Below are 21,324 nucleotides of genomic sequence, written 5' to 3' on the forward strand. Positions count from 1 at the left end.
TTATTGGCTTAACTTAATGACATATATTATATATATTCATATATAAAACTTGGACTTGATGTAATTCTTTATTGCAATCAAATAAACCATTTATACAAAACTATATTAATCATAAATAATCCTATAACAAGATCATAATAATAAAATTATAAAATCGAATATAAACATATTAAATCCATTTCATAATACCCAATGACATATAATAATACCTAGACTGACGATTCATTCATTAAAATGCTTTTTTAAGCACGTATAAATGCAAATCAGCTGGAGACGCCATAAACACCATATTTGTTACATCGATGATAATTTGCTCAATAGCATATTTGAATTTGTTAAGTAAATATTTTAATCAACATACTATGGTTATATTAATATGAATTATTTTCCCATAGTTAGTTTTTATTACCATGATCTGTTAAATTTTATATTTAATTTGCTACTTATTTAATTTTATTAATCAAACATTTTATTTTATCAAAAGCATTATTTTTATTTTCTAAATTATTAATATCTACAATTATTGCGATAATATAGTCATATATTATAAAATAAGTTTAAGCTTTTTGCTTATAATGTGCAGGTAAGCATCAGCAATTTTTATTCAAGTTAGCAATCTTATTATTTACTGTGTGCAATTATATACCTATAGATAAGATTATATAAGAATATTCATATTATAAGTCAATCTAGGGTTTAGGTAAGTATCAATTTTATAACTCAAGATTTAGAAATTGTTTTATTTTGAAAGTTGTTTTTAAAAATATATAAAAATTGTATAATGCTTAGCCCAAAAGTTATAAAAATTTAAATCTGATTTTTGTTAATTAACTATATTATTTTTAAATTTAGTATTCTATTTACATAGCTCTTAAAATAGAAATAAATGTACATATTGTAATATATTTTTATACAGTATAAAAGAATATTAGCTCTAAATTTTCAAATATCTAAAAATGTCCAGGCTGACATAAAAATTTTATGAAATGGTTACCCAAGTTTATAATTTTATATTAAATAAGGAATAAAATTATATAAAAATATAAAATAAAATTATATTTTTTTTGATAATTATCATTCATCATATCATATAATAATAGTTTATTTATATCTATTATTTTTATTTATTTATTTAACATTAAAGAAAATAAATATAACTATAAAAAAATAATAGTATATTTATACTTTATCTATCTGTCTAGTCTACCCATATATATTTATCTAATTGGCCAGCCCTACCTTTATTTGATAAAATTACATCTAAAATTATCCTTAATTGTCTATATCTTCAATTAATAATTATCGTTTTTTATTTAAAGATAGATTGATATGAGTCGCTGTACTTCATGCAAGAATACAAGCTTAACTTCTAATAAAAAAAATTCTTTTCATAGGTTATATATTTTAATTTATTATTTTATAAGATTCTTTTCTTAATTTAAGACATTAATATTATTTTTTTTAAGATTCCCTATCAAGAATGAAATTTTATTATCAAAATGGCTAAAGGCAATGAATAAGGAAAATTTCACTCCTAATAAGTTTTCAAAGCTTTGTGGAGCCCATTTCAAACCTGAATGTTTTATGCCCTCACATTCAGGGAATGCTATTCTAAAGGAAGGATCTGAACCATCCATTTTTAATTCCAGACCCCTTCAGGATGTATAAATATTGAATATATATTTATTTTAAATATTATATTTTTTTAAGATAACAAATATTCCATCGAATAAAAATAATACTCCTACAAATTTTAACTATATAGAAAAAAATGATCATACTTATGCTACTAATATTTACTCTTTAGTTAAAAAGGTAAAATATTATTCCTGTTGCGTTATATACTTTTTGTTTTTGAATTCTTTTTGTTTTTGAATTTTTTATAATCTAATTTTTATTATTTATATAATGTAATTTTTGTTATTTGTTATAATCTAATTTTATTTTATAAACGGCGTACGTAACCTTACTTTTTTAATATTATTTTGCTTTTTTGTATTTCGTTTATATTTTAATTTGGACTTATAAAAAATGTATATAATAGAAGTGTGAAATGGAAAAAATAGTATTAATAGTATTAATAAAGTTAAATATAAATAAACACCTTTTTACCTTTGTGCACATATTCATGTTACTCTACATGGTGCTCCAGTTTTGGCAAAAGAAACTCGCCTCATGGAAATTTTTTTTTAAAAATAAAATTTTTTTCCCTTTGTAAATATGGTTAATAAAAAAAATTATAAAATGGTACAAACAATTCTATATAAGATGGATAAAAAAAGGGTAATCATTTCAAAATTATTTTCATCAATTATGTTCGCCTTCAAAGTACTAAATGTACCCCATCAAATTTCCATCTACGATATTCTATTTGATTTAACTTATAATTGCGATGTCAACTTTTCTAGGATAAACGGTACGGAGGATGTGCTGTTTGAATTTATGAATTTAAGAGACATGATAAATTGCTTTGAATTATTAAACGGGAAACACTATATTTACAGCGATAGTGATTTCATTGAATTAATTTGTATATTCGTTAAAACATAAATAGTTATACCAAAACTTGAATTAATAATATAATAAATGTTATAATTGCTTATTTATGTGTCTTATTAATTAAATATGGAAATTAAACAAGAATTTACACATAAGATCCCTAAGTTAGTGGGTCCTCTTACTGAAATTTATTTAGACAGAATATTAAATTACTTTTCGACCAGTACATTATCGGACTCTATTAAAATTAATACTTTGCTTAATAATTTATCAGACGAAGTTTTTGACGACATTAAGGCAATTTGTTCTGATACCGATATTTTAGATCTTAAAATTGTGATTAAAAAGTTAACCTATCTTTTACCAGCGCTAAATTTAAATACTTTAATTAATAAATTTAATCTTCTTCAACAAAACTCATCAGAGAGTTTTATGCTGTGGTACATTAGAGTATCGAAACTTCATAAGAAATGTAATTTTTTGGACGATAGTAGATTAAAAGAGAAATTACGGACATCTACCTTAAACGATAAGATTAAATACAAATTCACCAAAAATTTTGACCTTACATTGAATCAGATGGTGGAATTAGGGGTGAAATTGGATTCTAGTAATATTAAGTCGGAGGATAATGATATAAGTTATATAAATAAGGATAAAAAGTCCGATAAAGATAAAAATTTTTGCAGTAGAAGTGATAATAATTTTAGAAATAATTTTAGAAATAATTATGATAATAGATATAGAAATGGGAATTACAATAATAATTTTAGATACAATTATGGTAATAATAATTCGCGATACCACGATAATTATAACAATTATAACTATAACAATTATCGCTATAATAATAATAATCAATCGAATTATGGTAGAAATAATACATGGTATGATAATAATCAAAGAAAACAAATCCAATACGGTGACTGAAATCGTAACAATTACCAATCTTATTACAACAATTCAAATAATTATAGAGGTAATGATAATAATCAGAGAAAGCAAATACAATATAACAACAACTCAAATAATTATAGAGGTAATGATAATAATCAGAGAAAGCAAATACAATATAACAACAACTCAAATAATTATAGAAGTGGCGACGAAAATAATAGAAAGCAAATACAATACAATAATGATTACAACATGAATATTGAAGAAATTATTGAAGAAAAAGGCGACTCTACAAAGAACAAAGATGATAATGATTTTAATGTCAACAATTTATCTGGCGATATGATTAATGACAAAGATAACGCTTTTATGACTACTTTAAAAGTGAACGACATTGTTACTTGTATGCAAGTGGACACTGGATCCAAATACACTATTATACCTCATGGTCTGGCTAAAAAACTTGGTATTAGATATCTTAAGAAATCCGAGCTTATGATGGGAAATTAATCAAAATCATAGGAACTACTCAAGTTAAAGTGACTTATGATGGTATTTCCAAATATTTACAAGCGGTAGTGGTTGAATCAATTAATAATGCCTTGTTGGGACGTATGTGGATCAATGCTTTCAAAAATATTTTAAATAAATTTATAGCAAATATTGACACTAATTATGAAGATGAAATAAAAAAATTGATTAAAGAGTGTGAATCGAAATTAACTAATGGGCCAATCAACAAAGCAAGTGTCAAGTTACATTTAAGAAGTGATGCCCAACCTAAAATTATACCGCCTAGACGTATCCCTTATTCAAAAATTGATCTTGTTAGTAATGAACTCAAAAAATAGATACATGATAAAATAATTGAGCCGGTGAATGATGTCCGATGGGCAAGTCCTGTTACCGCTGTCTACAAAGAAGATGGGAGCATTAGGCTTTGCGCTGATTTTAAGGATACTGTAAACCCAGCTCTAGAAGACTTTAGATACCCTCTACCACGAATTAATGATCTAATTGCTAAACTTTCGGAAGGAAAGAAATTTACGAAGATTGACTTTAAAAATGCTTTCTTACAGATTCCAATTGATAAAAGTTGCAGAAATATTTTAACCATATCTACGCATAAGGGATATTACCAATTTACTAGACTTCCTTTTGGGCTTAAGACCTCATCTGCAATTTTTCAACAGATTATGGATCAAATCTTCGGTGACATGGATGACGTTATATTTTATATTGATGATTTACTTATAACTGGAAAAAACGATGAAGCCCACCTAAACAACATAAAAAAAATATTTGATAGGATATCATCGTATGGGCTAATACCTAACTTTAATAAAAGTGCGTTCTTTAAAAACAAAGTGAGGTTCCTGGGTCATGATATTGACGCTAAGGGGATTCATGCTAATCACGACAAAATTGAAGCAATAATTAATATGCCAGAACCAAAATCAGCTGCTGAATTATCAACATTTCTGGGAATGGCTGGCTACTATAGAAAATTTTTGAACAATTTTGCGGAAATTGCCGATCCTCTTTATAAGATTGTCAATAAAGAAAAATGGGCTTGGAACCTAGAACACTCTAAAAGTTTTAATGATCTAAAGAAGTTAATTAGTCTTCCACCTGCTTTGACATATTTTAACCCTGAATTACCTATAGGGATAGCCACTGACGCATCAAAATGTGGTTTAGGAGCTGTACTATTTCATATTGAAAAAGATGGTAAAGAAAAACCTATAGCTTTCGCGTCGAGAACTTTATTAAAGTCTGAAATGAACTATACCAATATTGAGCGTGAGGCTCTCGCTATAATGTTCGCTATAAAGAGAATTCAGGAATATTTAATCGGCACAAAATTTACAATTATTACTGACCATAAGCCTCTAGTTCACATCTTCACCAAGGGTCTTAAGGATAATAGCACCATGTCGTTAAGACTACAGAAGTGGAATATTACATTAGGAGGATATGATTTTAATATAAAGTATAAAGCCGGTAAATATAATGTTGTTCCTGATTGCCTTTCAAGATTACCACAAGAATGTCGTGATGAAACTATTGAAGATGTAACCATAATAAATGAATATGAGGATTTACCTATTAATTTTGATCAAATTCGTGATGAAACTTTGAAAGATACGGAATTAAAACAAGTCATAAATGATATTAATAACAACAGACCTATAATGAATAATATTTATAAAAACATTGAATTGGAATTAAGTATAATTAAGGATTGTCTTTACAAAAGCAATAAAATCATAATTCCGTCTTCTATGAGAAAAACTATACTACAGTCATTACATGAAGGTCACTTGGGAGCAGGAAAAATCAAATCCTTAGCCAAAGATTACATGTGGTGGCCTGGTATAAATAATGATATCGTTATGGAAGTGAAAAGTTGTGACGATTGTAATATATATCATGATAATCCTATAAAGATACAAAAACCATGGGTTTCGGTAACCAAACCGTTTGAAAGGATACATATAGATTATGCGGGTCCGTTTTTCACAAAAAATTGGTTGATAATAGTCGATGCCTACAGCAAATTTCCTATTATTATTCCTGTTAAAAATATTACGACTGATGTTACTTTAAAAGAAATCTTTAAAACTATTTCGCTATACGGAATACCTGAAACTATAGTTACTGATAACGGCACTAACTTTACGAGTAACGATTTTGAAAAATTTTGCAACAATTTTGGTATTAAACATGTGCTTACATCTGCTTATCACCAGCAATCCAATGGCCAGGTTGAACGCATGGTTAGAACGTTCAAAACACATATGAAAAGGAATATTAAAATAGACCCAGATATCGCACTTAGCAAATTTTTACTTAATTACAGAAATACGCGTAATGATACTACAGGAGTTACACCATCACAGAGAATGTTTAATCGAGATATTAGAATTAAATGGGACTTATTAAAACCGATGGAGGAGAAGGAGAATAAAATAAACGTTACTTTACCACGAAATAGAACTTTTAATGTAGGAGATTTTGTTTGGTATAAAATACAAGGTGATGATAAATGGTGCAAAGGTATGATCACACATAAAGAAAGTGATATGATGTTCCAAATTAAGACTGAGAAAGGTATTTTGAGGAGACATTTAGATCAAATAAGAATTAGAAACTGTTTTAACACAAAGACAATTTACGATATGGATATCAAACTTGTGATTAAACAAACCAACGTGCAAAATCGAATTGATCAAACCAACGATTGGGACAAGCCAACGTTATGATGATTTGTGATACAACTTGATTACCAAAATTATAAACCACTTGGACAACAAACTCTCTATGACTTCTCCGATGAAATTATCAGAAGAGGGAGAATGTTGCGTTATATACTTTTTGTTTTTGAATTTTTTATAATCTAATTTTTATTATTTATACAATCTAATTTTTGTTATTTGTTATAATCTAATTTTATTTTATAAACGGCGTAACCTTACTTTTTTAATATTATTTTACTTTTTTGTATTTCGTTTATATTCTAATTTGGACTTATAAAAAATGTATATAATAGAAGTGTGAAATGGAAAAAATAGTATTAATAGTATTAATAAAGTTAAATATAAATAAACACCTTTTTACCTTTGTGCACATATTCATGTTACTCTACAATTCCTTTATAAAAGATCAATAAAAATTTTATTATTAATATTTAAGAAAAAATTAGAAATACCTATTAATACTCTAGAAGTGGAAGGCTTGGAAGAGCCTGTTAGAGATAATAGCCCAGTGAGCCATATTCATTAAATTACTATATACATCAGTGATATGTTTTGATTTTATGGATAGCAATATATTTTTTTTATTATACAAATAATATTTTATTTAAGAAAACATCTACCAGTTATCCAAATTACCTTGAATGTAGGTGCTTAGATGAATCAGTTCGAGCTAAAAAGGTAAAATATACTTTATAAAAGATCAATAAAAAAATTTTTATTAATATTTAAGAAAAAATTAGAAATACCTATTAATACCCTAGAAGTGGAAGGCTTGGAAGAGCCTGTTAGAGATAATTGCCTAGTGAGCCATATTTAATAAATTACTATATACATCAGTGATATGTTTTGATTTTATGCATAGCAATATATTTTTTTTATTATACAAATAATATTTTATTTAAGAAAACATCTACCAGCTATCATAATACTCTTGAGTGTGGGTGTTTAGATGAATCAGTTAGAGATATAAACTATGTAAGTCTATATTAAAATATTGATGTAATTTATTTATTTAATTTTATTAATTAACGATGAAAATTAAAATGAGTTTTTACTAAATATTAATGAACCACTAACCTGAATGAATACCTTTTCAAAAAATATTAATAGGATATACTTAGCACTTCTTTGTGTAAACACTGACTCAACAAAATAATTGACTGTAAATAATAGTAAAGATGCAAATAATAATGTAGTTACATTTCCCAAATATCGAGATGATCATTTATATGCTGCAACGGAAAGTGAGATATCAACAGTTATATATTCAAAAGTTACGAAAAAAGATGAGGGCATCTTCTGATAGAGAAAATAGACGAAATAAAAAAATTTTAAATTTACAATCTCTAACGAAAAAATTGAAAAGTAAACATTTGATAATGGTGAAGGGGAAGATGTACTAGAGGATTTTTTTACTGGACTTCCTTTATCTTTGATTAAAACCCACGTGCATAGTGGAGGATTAAATAATCCTCGGAGAATAAAATATAGCAGCCAAATGAAACAATTTGCTTCTACATTACATTTTTATTCACCCAAAGCTTAAAATTATATAAGAAATAAATTCTGTATGCCTGCAGAATCTACATTGAGATCTTGGAGCCAGCAAATAGAAATAAGGCCAGGTTTAAAATTAATATATTTATATAATTTATAATTATAATAATTTTATTTAGGTTTTTTAGATTCTTCCTTCAAAAGGATTAAAACATTTCAATCAAATTCGCATGTACAATTATTTACTATTTTAAGCCTTGATGAAATGTCTATTCGGCGACATATTCATTGGGATAAAAAAGTGTTTCATGGATATATAGATTTTGGTAATGGAATAAAACCTTCCGAATCTCTACCTGAGGCAAGCAAAGCTTTATTTCTTATGGCAACTTGTTTCATGGAAAATTCCTTTAGGATATTTTTTAGTAGCTTATCTCAGTGCTTAGATCTTATCAAACATAGTAACTAATGCACTCCATTTATTACATGATACTGGGGTCATCTGTAAGGCAATGGTATCTGATGGCCTTTCAACTAATATCAAAATATGTCAAATACTTGGCGCCTCTTTGAATCCAAATAATTGTGTTCCATATTTTAGTCATCCTAGTAATTGTGAAGAAAAAGTGTATGTTATATTGGATGTAAGCCATATGATGAAGCTACTTAGAAATCTGCTCGGTGATAAAAAAATTTTAATCAATAATAATAATGGAGCTGTAATTACTTTTAATTCCTAAATGTTATTTTTACAAATAGATAATAAATTGGAAATATATAAAAAATCTTCACAATTTACAGGATAAGGAAGGACTAAGGGCTGCTTATAAAATTGGCCGTTCTCATCTTGAGTATCATAAGCAGAAAATGAAAGTACAATAAAAAGAAATATATACTTTTAAAATATTATTTTTAAAGGTTAAACTTGCCGTTCAAGTTTTTAGTAGCTCAGTGGCTAAAGGAATTATTTTAGCGCAAGAGCTAGGAATTGAGGGGTTTGAAAACTGTGAAGGCACAGTAGACTTTATTCAAATGATTGATCAGTATTAAATAAATATATTAATAATATTTTTATAGAATGTTTGATTTTTTAAAACTCGAAATATTTCTGCTAAAGGGTTTAAGGCTCCATTATCAAAAAGATCCCTTCCCTATTATAAGAATTTTTTTGAAAAATGTTTTAATACCCTTAAAGCTCTAAAATTTGAAGATGGAAGATATGTAGGTGAATCAAATAGAAAAACCTGCATCATGGGGTTAATAACATCAATGAAAAGTATTATTGATTTATAAAATATAAAATTTAATATTAGTTTATAAACAAATTGATTTAAAATATAAAAGTTGTTTTTAACAAAAAGAAAGAAACTGATTTATAAAATATAAAATTTAATATTAGTTTATAAACAAATTGATTTAAAATATAAAAGTTGTTTTTAACAAAAAGAAAGAAACAATTCTTATTACATTTGAAATATTTTAAGTTACGCCATAAATGGCTTAAGGATGTTAAAAAAAAAACAATTTTTTAAAGTTAATACTGTTTAACAGGACCTATTCCCAAACTCAAGTATTTTATATATATTTTTCATTTTTATTTTAAAATATTTGCATATCTTTTAAGACTGATTTTAATTATTATAAATTTTTTTAGTTGCTTTTCAAGCTCAGGTATTTTTTCATTTTTATTTTAAAATATTTGCATACCTCTTAAGACTGATTTTAATTATTATAAATTTTTTTTAGTTACTTTTCAAGCTCAGGTATTTTTTCATTTTTAATTTTAAAATATTTGCATACCTCTTAAGACTAACCTTAATTATTATTAATTTTCTTAATTATTTTTCATATTTTAGATACGTTTTAACCTACAAAACCTCCCAAGATCATCTTGAACTATTTTTTAGTTGTTTACGCAGCAGAGGAGGGTTTAACAATAATCCATCCGCTTATCAATTACGATCTGCCGTTAGAGCCGTCTTGATAGGAAAAATGGATGCATTAACAACAGGTAATTGTATTCCAATCGACAATACTAACCTTATTTGTGGAGATTATCAAAAAAATGATAATGATGATGACCATATATATCCTATAGATATATCATTTATAGATGTGCCAAATATCCCAAAATTATCACTCTACCTTTATTATGTTGCAACATATATATCTGGTTATATAATACGTAAACTTATATCTGAAAAAAAGGTAAAATGTTATAATTGTATATCTGCTATGATCGATAAAACTTGTGAAGATAATGAGAACCACAATTTAATTAAAATAAAAAACAATCAAGGATTAATAATCCCTTCAAAGAGCGTATCTAAATTATGTCAACTAGCAGAAAGTGCATTTCGTATTTTTGAAAAGAATAATCAAATAAAAAAGTCATTTATATTTAAATGCATAGTATCATTTGTTATTTCTAAAGCAATGGAAACAAACATTTTTGATGATCTGGTAGATCATATGCTAAACCAGGAGGCTACATTTAGTCATTATCAAATATTAATTACATTAATAGTGGAACGCTATATAAACATAAGGTTATATCATTATGCAGATAAACATAAGAAAAATTCAAATATCAATATTCGGCAGAAGTTGACGAAAACCATTCTATTCGCAGGACAATAAATATATTGGCACATGATCTTTTTTAATTTATATTATGACTGTATACATTAAAATATGGATGCTATATATTAATGAATTTTGTAATTTATCGTACATTATATCTATTTTCTAATTTATAATAAAATATGGATGCTATATTAATGAATTTCGTAATTTATGGTACATTATATCTATTTTCTAATTTATAATAAACTATTTCTTGTAATGATACAACATTTAATCTTATTAGAGGTATGGATGCTATATATTAATGAATTTTGTAATTTATCGTACATTATATCTATTTTCTAATTTATAATAAAATATGGATGCTATATTAATGAATTTCGTAATTTATGGTACATTATATCTATTTTCTAATTTATAATAAACTATTTCTTGTAATGATACAACATTTAATCTTATTAGAGGCTTTAGTATCTTGAAAAATTATTGATTTTCATCATATAATTAATATGTCCATTCTTCTAAAAATAAGAGATAAGAGTAAGCTAAATTGATCTAAAATTATTAATCTTTATTTTATCTGTTTGAAAAAAAAATATATTAGTGATAATTGTTTTATTGATAAAATAAACTGGATAATATAATGTAAGGAAGAACAAGTTGTATGCGATATATCTCTTGTTTGCAATACAGAATTTATCCTAAGAAATATAGTAAATCAATAATAAATATAATAAACATAAAAAATTGAATATTACAAAAAGGAATGATAAAACTTATTAAAAATAATAAATAAAATAAAACTAATTGGAAAAAATAAATACCAGAGATCAAGATTTTACATGGGTAAGGATATCCTAATAAAAGTAAAAATTCCATAACTGCTATATGGTTGCTAAATGTTAAATAGTTAATAAGATTCAATTTAACTCCTTAAAATATTAAATTCATAAGTATTTCATTTCTTTAATCATAATAAATATTATGTATAATATAAAAATCATTTTGAATTGGACTTTAAGAAGATTAACAAAATACTATAGTACTTTAATAAATACTACATATTTATTTATATGTAAAAAAAAATGTTATATTATTAAGAATATATCTGAAACTAAGCATTTATTTTTATATTATAAATATTATTGTAAAATCATAATTTATCCAGAATATTTGAAAGGATATTTTAATTGATTTCCTTAATTTTGCATGAATTTCTGCTTAATACATCAGAATAGCCATTTGCATGAATTTCTGCTTAATACATAAGAATAGCCATGGAATATTTGAAAGGATATTTTTATTGATCCTTAATTTTGCATGAATTTCTGCTTAATACCTCAGAATTGCCATTTGCATGAATTTCTGCTTAATACATAAGAATAGCCATGGAATATTTGAAAGGATATTTTTATTGATCCTTAATTTTGCATGAATTTCTGCTTAATACATCAGAATAGCCATGAGGATATTTTAATTGATTCCCTTAATTTTGCATGAATTTCTGCTAAATAGTTAAGAATAGCCATGGAATATTTTATAGGATATTATAATTGATATTCATTATATTTTTTTATATTATAAATTTTATCATCGATGTAACCAACATGGCGTCAATGGCGTCTCCAGCTGATTTGCATTCATAAGTACTTTAATAAATGAATCGTCAGTCTAGGTATTATTATATGTCATTGATAATACCCGGCAAATCTTCTCGAACTTTCCTCTATCTCCAAAACCATATGATTTAAATTTATTTTTCATGTCTGTCAACTTTGCATCCACTTTTTGGGGAGTAGGGGGTAGCGCCTCTAAAGGGTGTTAGGGGTTATTTATTAAATTTTTAAATTAAGTAGGACAAAACATATTGCTGTATAAAATAATACTTTTATTATAGACCTGTTATAATACAATATTATTCGACCAAATCTAAATATTGCATAATCATAACAATATTTTTCAAATATAACTTTCTTGTTATCCTTTTATGTAATTTAAAAGGTTCAAACATTCTTTGCAAACTCATATTCACGTCAAAAATATACTAGAATAATGCATTCATTGTAAATGAGGGGGATTTTAATTGAATTCAGGATCTAAAAAAATAACTCTTTTATATTCACAATTTTGATAGTTGGTAGGAGCTAAAATATTATGTTATTCTTTTAAAATCTATGAAAGGAATGAAATAAATAATGTAGGATTTTAGGGAGGTATGCATAGGTTTATGAGGGGAGTGCGCATCGAGTGAAAATTCTGTCATGTAGCCGCTGGATGTCTATCTCCGTGTTCGGTACCTAATCACTACATCTCTCCCCCACCTCCTTTTTCCAATCCAAGAGATCCTCGTGCGATAGCAAACTTAAGATGGTTCAAATCGCGTTAAACTTTGAATGGTCCTCTAGGGTCCCATTATCGCTTGGATGGCAACCCGGTTAATAAATTTTGTACCCACTATTGTCATCAATCGCAAAACATTAAATGCATCTTGAAAAATCCGTTATATCTTGCACCACCAGTAAGTCACTGTAACCACCCCCATCAATTTTCCCCTGATCCAACTTCTCCTCCTTATTATTATAACTGAGTAGTCACCATTTCCCAGAGGCATCATCAATGGATTATCCCCTTTTCACTTGAATCATCTGAGTAACTACCCAAGTTTCTTCTATATACAATATTGATTTTAATTATCTTCCGAATAGAGGGTGGTGAATAGAGTTGTTAATTCATAGCCCCACTCATCCTCATATCAACCTCTATGGGTAGCCCAGAGTCTCATCCAATTTTTATAATTACATCTAATTAGCCAGGTTCTTTTATTAGTAATCATTTTTTAAATATCCGAATTAGCCATTTTCTTTTATCAGTCCTTTTCGCAATGTCCAAACTAATCAAGTTCTTTTTATCAATAATCTTTTCCAAATGTCCTTTAGCCAACTTCTTCTATTCCAAATTAGCCAGTTCTTTTATCCGTAATCTTTTTTCCAATTTCTATATTACCATCAGCGTCTACATGACAAGATTTTCACTGGATGCAAACCCCTTCAAAAACTTTTGCCTACACCTTTAAAAATTTCGCCGCCTTCGGCGCCTGTGTCTGTCTATTACTATTTTTACCTTTTTCAGTTATTGATACTCTTTTCAGAGAATTTATCTAGGATAACTTAAATTAATGTATTCTACTACCAACTATCAATATTTTGTGAATATACAGAATTTATTTTTAGGATAATAAATTCAATTAAAACCTCCATTATTTACAATGAATTAATTATTATGGCATTATGAGCTTGCTGAAATATCTAAACCTTTTAAATTATTTAAAAGGATAGCAGAAAGTTTTATTTGGAAAACAATGTGTATGATTGTTTGCAATATATAGATTTGGTCGATGAATTGTTTAACGAAAGTAGAACCATTATTTATATTTATTTATTTCTATAACTCATTTAATAGGTATCAGTTTTCATTGGCATTTTATTCAGTATAATTAAACATAAGGTGCAACTTAATTACAATGGCGATATATAATTACACGTTAAGAGATTGATGTGTACATAATACATTAGGAAGTTAAACAACAACTATTATATTAATCGTAAATATATATATATAACAGTGGCGTAGGCATGATGGGGGGGGGTCAACCCCCCCTCCCCCCTCCCCCCCCCCCATGAAAAATGAAAAAAAAATTTTTTAATTTTATTTTTAAAACATTTTTTTTTTAATTTTTTAATTTTAATTTAATAAATTCTTAATATAAACGCTTGATTTTTATGTTTTAAATTTATTATAAATAATAATAGATATACACATTTGATTATTTTTATATTTATTTTTGGTTTGCAGCTATTTCACACCACCCCAAAAAGGGAGACAAAAATCTTAAAAAAAACTAAAAAGATTTTGTATCGAAAGACAAGAGTCAGTGAAGCTCTTTATTGAACTATATGATGTTGCCTTTGCAGCACTAGAATTTTATATATCAAGCAAGGAAAAAGATCAGCAGATGCCGAAAATCTTTTGCAGGCTATTATTAAGCCACAGTTTTTAATTTCAATTCAATGTGTTTATTTTTTATTTAATTATACATATGATTTTAGCAAAATGCTACAAAAAATTGATTTAGATTTAAGGGAGATTATGAATAGAGCAAAGGATATTGTTGAAATATTAACAAATATCAGAGAGAATGTGGATGAAAAATTTCATGAAATATATGAAAAAGTAAAGGAGATTGTTAATATGTTCGGAATTGAAATTTTTAAACCTAGAGTAGTCTCTAGACAATCCAATCGATCAGATATTGATGCATCTACGATTGAGGATTTTTATAAAATAAACATTTTTATTCCCCTTATTGATACATTTTTATTTCAATTAAAAGAAAGATTTATTACTCATAATTATATTTTAAAAAGCTTTTATTTTCTTTTGGCGGTTGAGTCTAAATTGTTGATTACACTTGAAACACGAGAGGATATTAAAAAAATCTCAGAGTTTTATGCTGATGATTTAGTAGATTCATATGATAAGTTACTTTGTGATGTCGAATTTTGGTATAAAAATCTTGACAGAATAGGGTATTCTTTGAGACCAAAAAATGCTCTGCAGGCCCTTTCCATGTGTAATTGCATTTTAGATTCCCTGCCTAATATCAAAACATTATTAATTATTTTAGCTACCTTGTCAATTAGTACTGCACTAATGAAAGGTCTTTTTCAACTTTAAAAAGGTTAAAAACCTATTTAAGAAACACACGGTGAAAAACGTTTAAATGGATTAGCTCTATAGAATATATTTAAGGAGATTATTTTAGATAAAAATTTGATCTAGATGTATTAGCAAAATCTCAGAGAAAAGTAGATATCTCTTTTTAAATTCAAATCAAAAAATAGCAATAAAATTTTATTAGTTTTAATATATAATCAATTTTTGTAAAAAAAGTATTATTTATAAGATAATATCATCATATTTTTTTAAAAACCATTATTTGCATAAGAATTACACATATTTTATATAATTGTAAAAAATTACTTTTTTTTAAATAGAGTCTTTATACAATACATTATCATTTTTAATATTAAAATCTGTATTATATAAAATATCAACATTTTGAAAATATTTTAATTAATAAAAATATATACATGATTAAATAAATGAATATATAATAAAATGCTCTAAAATTTTGTTATATGAAAATATAAAACAATTTTAACAAATCGAAAAATATAAGCAATTAAGTGTTCAAAAAAATGGGTGGTTTGGGGGGCCCCCAAATTTTTAAACCCCCCCCCCCCCCCCATGATAAAATTCTGGTTACGCCACTGATATATAATCAAATCTAACTGTCAAATATAATATATAATATGATAAAATATTACAATAGATTACTTCTTTACTACATTTCCCCCTATAGAGAGATGTCTATATCTCTTCAATCATTCGTTTCGGGGGTTTATGTCTCCGCCCTCGCCTTGGGGTCTCACACTCTCTAGGATCCCTGTCAGCGATCACGCGCTCCGTCGTATCTGATATCAAACGGTATCTTAGTTGGTCAGCATGTTACCGTATTACACGATCTGGGGTCTTGACTACATAGGAATATAATCCCTTTCTATCCTGAATCACCCCTTCTCTCCAACCCTTAGCGGTTTCCTTACCCACACATGCTGACCAACGTCAAATTCCCTAAAATTGGAATGTGTATCATGTTCTTGATTTTGTTTATCATTGGTTTTATCAATCTCCTATCCCACCTATGGTCTAGCCCAGCCTTGATTAGTTCTTATTTGACGACCGAACATAATCTTCGCTGGTGACCTACCCGTCGAACTATGTTCTCCCAGCCTATACGCTGCTACCGTTTGAGTTATCGCCTCTTGCGGGTCATTAATTGATTCTCGACTGGCATAATACCTCCCTTTTAAGGTTCGAATGGTTTGTTCCGCCTGCCCATTAGTCTTCGGATGGTACGGCGTTGAGCGAATGTGGCAAATGTTGTTTTCTTCACAAAATCGCTTAAATTCTATTGAAATGAATTGAGGTCCATTATCCGTTACAATGCTTTTAGGTACCCCAAAGGTAGCAAACCACTTCTTTAATCTCGTTATCATCTCCTTCGCCGATGTGTTTTTCATCAGGTCTACCTCAGCCCATTTTGAGTATGAATCTACTCCCACTAGCCAATTTAAAGAGTAAATCGGTCCCGCAAAATCTTGATGTATATGTTCCCATGGCTCTTTGGTACAATTCCATGAGTATAGTGGTAACTCCATTACGTTCGGTCGATTTTTCTGACATCCAACACACAGCTTTATATGCCGTTCTATGTCCTCTTCGCATTTTGGCCACCAACAATACAATCGAAAAATAGATTTCATCGCTTTCATTCCCGGATGTGCCCGATGTAGTGTTTCCAACACTGAATTTCTAAGCTTCGTAGGGATTATCAATCTACCATTTCGTTCAACTATTCCCCTGTCTACTGTTAATTCCTCTCGTTGGGTGTGAAAGATTACTAGCTCCGGTTCTTCTTTCCGATTAAAGCCTCTCCACCCTTGCTCAATATGTTGTGCCACTCGCTTTAGTATTGGATCTTCAATTGAATTCTTGCACAGGTTTCCCTTTGAGACCTGCATATCTTCTAAGTTTACGTTCCGAATCGCCAATGCATGCTTGGTATCCCGATTAGGTATGATATCGTGGAGCGGTAGCCTGGATAAGGCGTCTGCTATAACATTTTCCCGACCAGATCTATATTCCACGCTAAAGTCGTACGCGGCCATCTTCCGGCCCAACGTGTCAGACGATTGTTTGATATCTTTGGCAGATCCTTCTTTTCCCCGAACAACCGATCCAAGGGTTTATGGTCTGTCCGAAGTATAAAATTTCGACCGTAGATAAAGTTGTGGAATTTTTCTATTCCAAATAACAATGCCCTCGCTTCTTTATCGATAGGCGCATAATGTTTCTCCGACTGTAACAACGTCCGAGACGCGAATGCTATTGGTTTTTCCCCGTTTTGTGAAACCTTATGAAGTAAAACAGCCCCCAGCCCTGTATCTGACGCGTCACACTCCATAATCAACGGTAATTTAGCATTATATGACGTTAAGGTTTCTTCTGTTGATAACAATGTCTTAACTTTATCGAAAGCCTCCTGCTCTACATTAGTCCAACACCATGGTACTTTTACACTAGTCAATCGATGTAACACAGCTGCTTCACTACGAAGATTGGGAATGAACCGTTCATGATACGTGACAAACCCAAGAAATGAACGTAACTGATGAACATTCTTGGGGTTAGGTGCGGCCTGGATTTCTTTAACTTTCTCTTCGCTTGGATGTACCCCATTTTGGTCGATAATGATACTTAAAAACGAAACAGATTCCCGTAGAAATTGGACTTTTTCAAATTTAGCTTTGAGGCCTGCTTCCTGTAGCCTATCGAGTACTGTTTTAAATTAGCCAGGTGTTCAGCGTCATTTTTGCCGGAGATAATTACATCGTCCAAATATACTCCAGTCATCGGGCAATCTTTCAAAACATTGTCCATGTAACGCTGGAAAATAGTTGGTGCGCACGAAAGCCCAAACGGCATTCTTCGGTATCGAAAATATCCTTTATGTGTTGAGATGACCAAATATTCTTGGGACTCTGGCTCAACGGCCATTTGTAGATACGCGTCCTTTAAATCTATCACCGTAAAACGGTTCCCCCCTTGAATCTTAACCAATAAGTCATCCAGCTTAGGAATAACGTGATGATCTTATAATAGATGGGGATTTAAACTCACCTTGAAATCTGCGCAAATACGAATCTCGTCATTGTTTTTTATAACATTTACTGTTGGGGTTGCCCATGGCACCCTAGTTATAGAGAAATCGATGGGCTCCAAAATCTCCGCAGCCACAAGGCGATCAAGTTCTAGTTCAACCGAAATGCGTAATGGAAATGGCACTAGACGAGCTGGAAACGATTTTGGAACAGCCGTATCTTTAAATTGGAGTCGCACAGCGAAATTACGTATTAACCCCGGTTTGCCGTCAAAAACAGCTTTAAACTGTTTAGCTCAAATACCCCATTACGTCTTCCGTTAGTGACATCCTCGATCCGTGTGAGCATCGATTGTATTCGAACGGCCCATCGGGGCTTCGGCCCGCGGGGGCACCTATTGTATTCGAGCGGCCCATCTGGTCATCGCTGGTTTGGTGGCAACTTGAAGTTATTGTTTTTCTATTCGTTTTGAGAACCTGTTGTATGCTTACCTGTCTCGGTAACTCAAACCCAAATGCTAAAATCCATGGCAACCCAAACAGAGGTAGGTCATTTGACTGTATTATAATAACTGATAAATTGCGAATTTCCTTCCCCACTTGCACACGAACCATGGCTTCATCCATAAGATCCAAAGGTTTATCTCCATAGGCTGATAATGGGTTTGTGGAAGATGTTAGTGGTTTGCCAATTTTCTCACAAATATTCAATCCTATAATAGAGGCTTGTGCTCCTGTATCATAATCAAAAGTGACACTAAGTCCATTTATTTTGGCTGTGATCTTTGCCCTTTTATTTAATCCCCTTGTCCAGAGATTATTAATTGAATCACTTGAGTGAAAATGTGGTTTCACTGAGTTTAGATTGCGATATACAGGCTTACTACGGCAACATGCTGCGAAATGTCCTGTTCTTTGGCACTTAAAATATGTTTTGTCTTTAGCTGGGCATAAATATCTTTCATGCCAGCCGGCACAATTCTTACATTTATTATCGTCTTGTTATTAGGCTTCCTATAATTAATGTCTCTCTTAACACACTCTTGTGAATTAGGCATTTTATTTTTGCAATCTTACGGTCTGACAATATTTACCAAGTCTTTCTTGATAGTCATTTCGTTTTGAGCATTTTCTGTTGCCGTGGCCATATCTAGCACGAACTGGAACGTCAGGGGCTTTTTGTTCACATCCAATGCTAAAGGATATTTAGTCCTAAGTTTAACTTCGAGACCTGGTAGATCTATACCCGCAACTAATTGATCTCTTAACCGGCCGTCAACTTCTGACAAACAACACGCTTTCGCAGTTATTTTGATTCTATTAGCGAACTCTCCAATTGGTTCATTCTCATTCCTAATTAACCTTATGAAGTCTAATCTACTACCGAAAATGTTTTTATTCTTCTCAAAAATATGTAGCGAGACACTAATTATCTTATCAAATTTAGTTGTTAGAATGGTTTCAGGAAATAAATATTGTTCGAGAATGTAAATACCCTCAGCGCCAAAACTCACCATGAACAGGTCCTTATTTTCTTGATCGGTCGGTGTCCAGTTCTTTAGTCATAACGTTGCGTCCCAAAATTGGAACCAACGTTGTATAGACCCATTAATTTGATATTTTTCTAACTTATCAATAATACTAGTATTTTTGAACTGAGGCATAATTTATCAAATTAATAACTATTTTCTTACTTGTTTTAATTAGAATATTAGAATCCACGTCGTCGCCACTTTAACGAAAGTAGAACCATTATTTATATTTATTTATTTCTATAACTCATTTAATAGGTATCAGTTTTCATTGCCATTTTATTCAGTATAATTAAACACAAGGTGCAACTTAATTACAAATGGCGATATATAATTACACGTTAAGAGATTGGTGTGTACATAATACATTAGGAAGTTAAACAACACCTATTATATTAATCGTAAATATATATATATATAAAATCATATCTAACTGTCAAATATAATATATAATATGATAAATTATTACAATAGATTACTTCCTTACTACAAATGTATTATAATAATTCTATAATAAAATATAAATTTTTACAGCAATAAATTTTGTCCTATTTCATCTCAAAATTTCCAAAAAATTTATCCTACCCCCATTAAAGCAGCCTATCCCCTATCCCTCTCAAAAAAATAGGATGCAAACTGTTCCTACCCCTCCCGCTCATGTAGACGCTGATTACCATAGATCCATAATCATAATACATAAACCAAATTACGATATAAATGTCACTATATCATTAGTTTCCATGTTTTACAATATTATTTCCCATTTTTATTAACTCCTTGATTTTCCAAAATTAATTTCATATAATTACTATTTCAACACATTGTTTATGCCAGATGGCTCTTCATATTTGATAAATATTTTTCATAATCAATAAAATTCCAAATCATAACTCAAACCAATAGTTATTTAATTCATTTGTACCAAATTAACTGTTTCTTATTATATTCCTTTTGCCAATTCATTCCATCACCCAATTTTATTGTCCGCAATTATAATAATTCATACAATATCAGAACCATTACATAATCATAATTCATTCATTACAATATTCCATTATTTATACATTGTCTAAATTCTGATTTATAATTATATCTTTATCCTAAATTTAATATCATGTAATATCCAATTCATCAAACTAATATATTTCATTTGGTCAGGTTAAACCCATAACTTCGCCAATCTGTAGTAATTTGGGCTTCATGCAGTGACCCCTACACTTTTTGAAGGATAGAAGCAGAATACCCCCCTAAAGTACCCCCCCCCCCCCAT

General features: G+C 29.1%; 2 protein-coding genes across 2 annotated transcripts; both read left to right on the forward strand.

The window, feature by feature from the left end:
• The first annotated feature begins 282 nt into the window (after positions 1-282).
• Positions 283-7,352, forward strand: LOC135922617 (uncharacterized). The gene is made up of 5 exons (XM_065457029.1): positions 283-339; positions 1,467-1,662; positions 1,711-1,815; positions 7,093-7,164; positions 7,266-7,352. Exons 2-5 carry the CDS (start codon positions 1,513-1,515, stop codon positions 7,350-7,352), a joined length of 414 nt encoding a protein of 137 aa, XP_065313101.1. The 5' UTR covers positions 283-339; positions 1,467-1,512.
• A 1,429-nt stretch (positions 7,353-8,781) lies between these two features.
• Positions 8,782-10,911, forward strand: LOC135922021 (uncharacterized). Its single transcript, XM_065456427.1, has 4 exons — positions 8,782-8,872; positions 8,913-9,026; positions 9,072-9,196; positions 10,010-10,911. Exons 1-4 carry the CDS (start codon positions 8,807-8,809, stop codon positions 10,791-10,793), a joined length of 1,089 nt encoding a protein of 362 aa, XP_065312499.1. The 5' UTR covers positions 8,782-8,806; the 3' UTR covers positions 10,794-10,911.
• The last annotated feature ends 10,413 nt before the right edge of the window (positions 10,912-21,324 follow it).

This window comes from Gordionus sp. m RMFG-2023, chromosome 1 (genome assembly GCF_954871325.1).
Source record: "Gordionus sp. m RMFG-2023 chromosome 1, tfGorSpeb1-WG-v2, whole genome shotgun sequence".
NCBI classification, from domain to species: domain Eukaryota; kingdom Metazoa; phylum Nematomorpha; class Gordioida; order Chordodea; family Parachordodidae; genus Gordionus; species Gordionus sp. m RMFG-2023.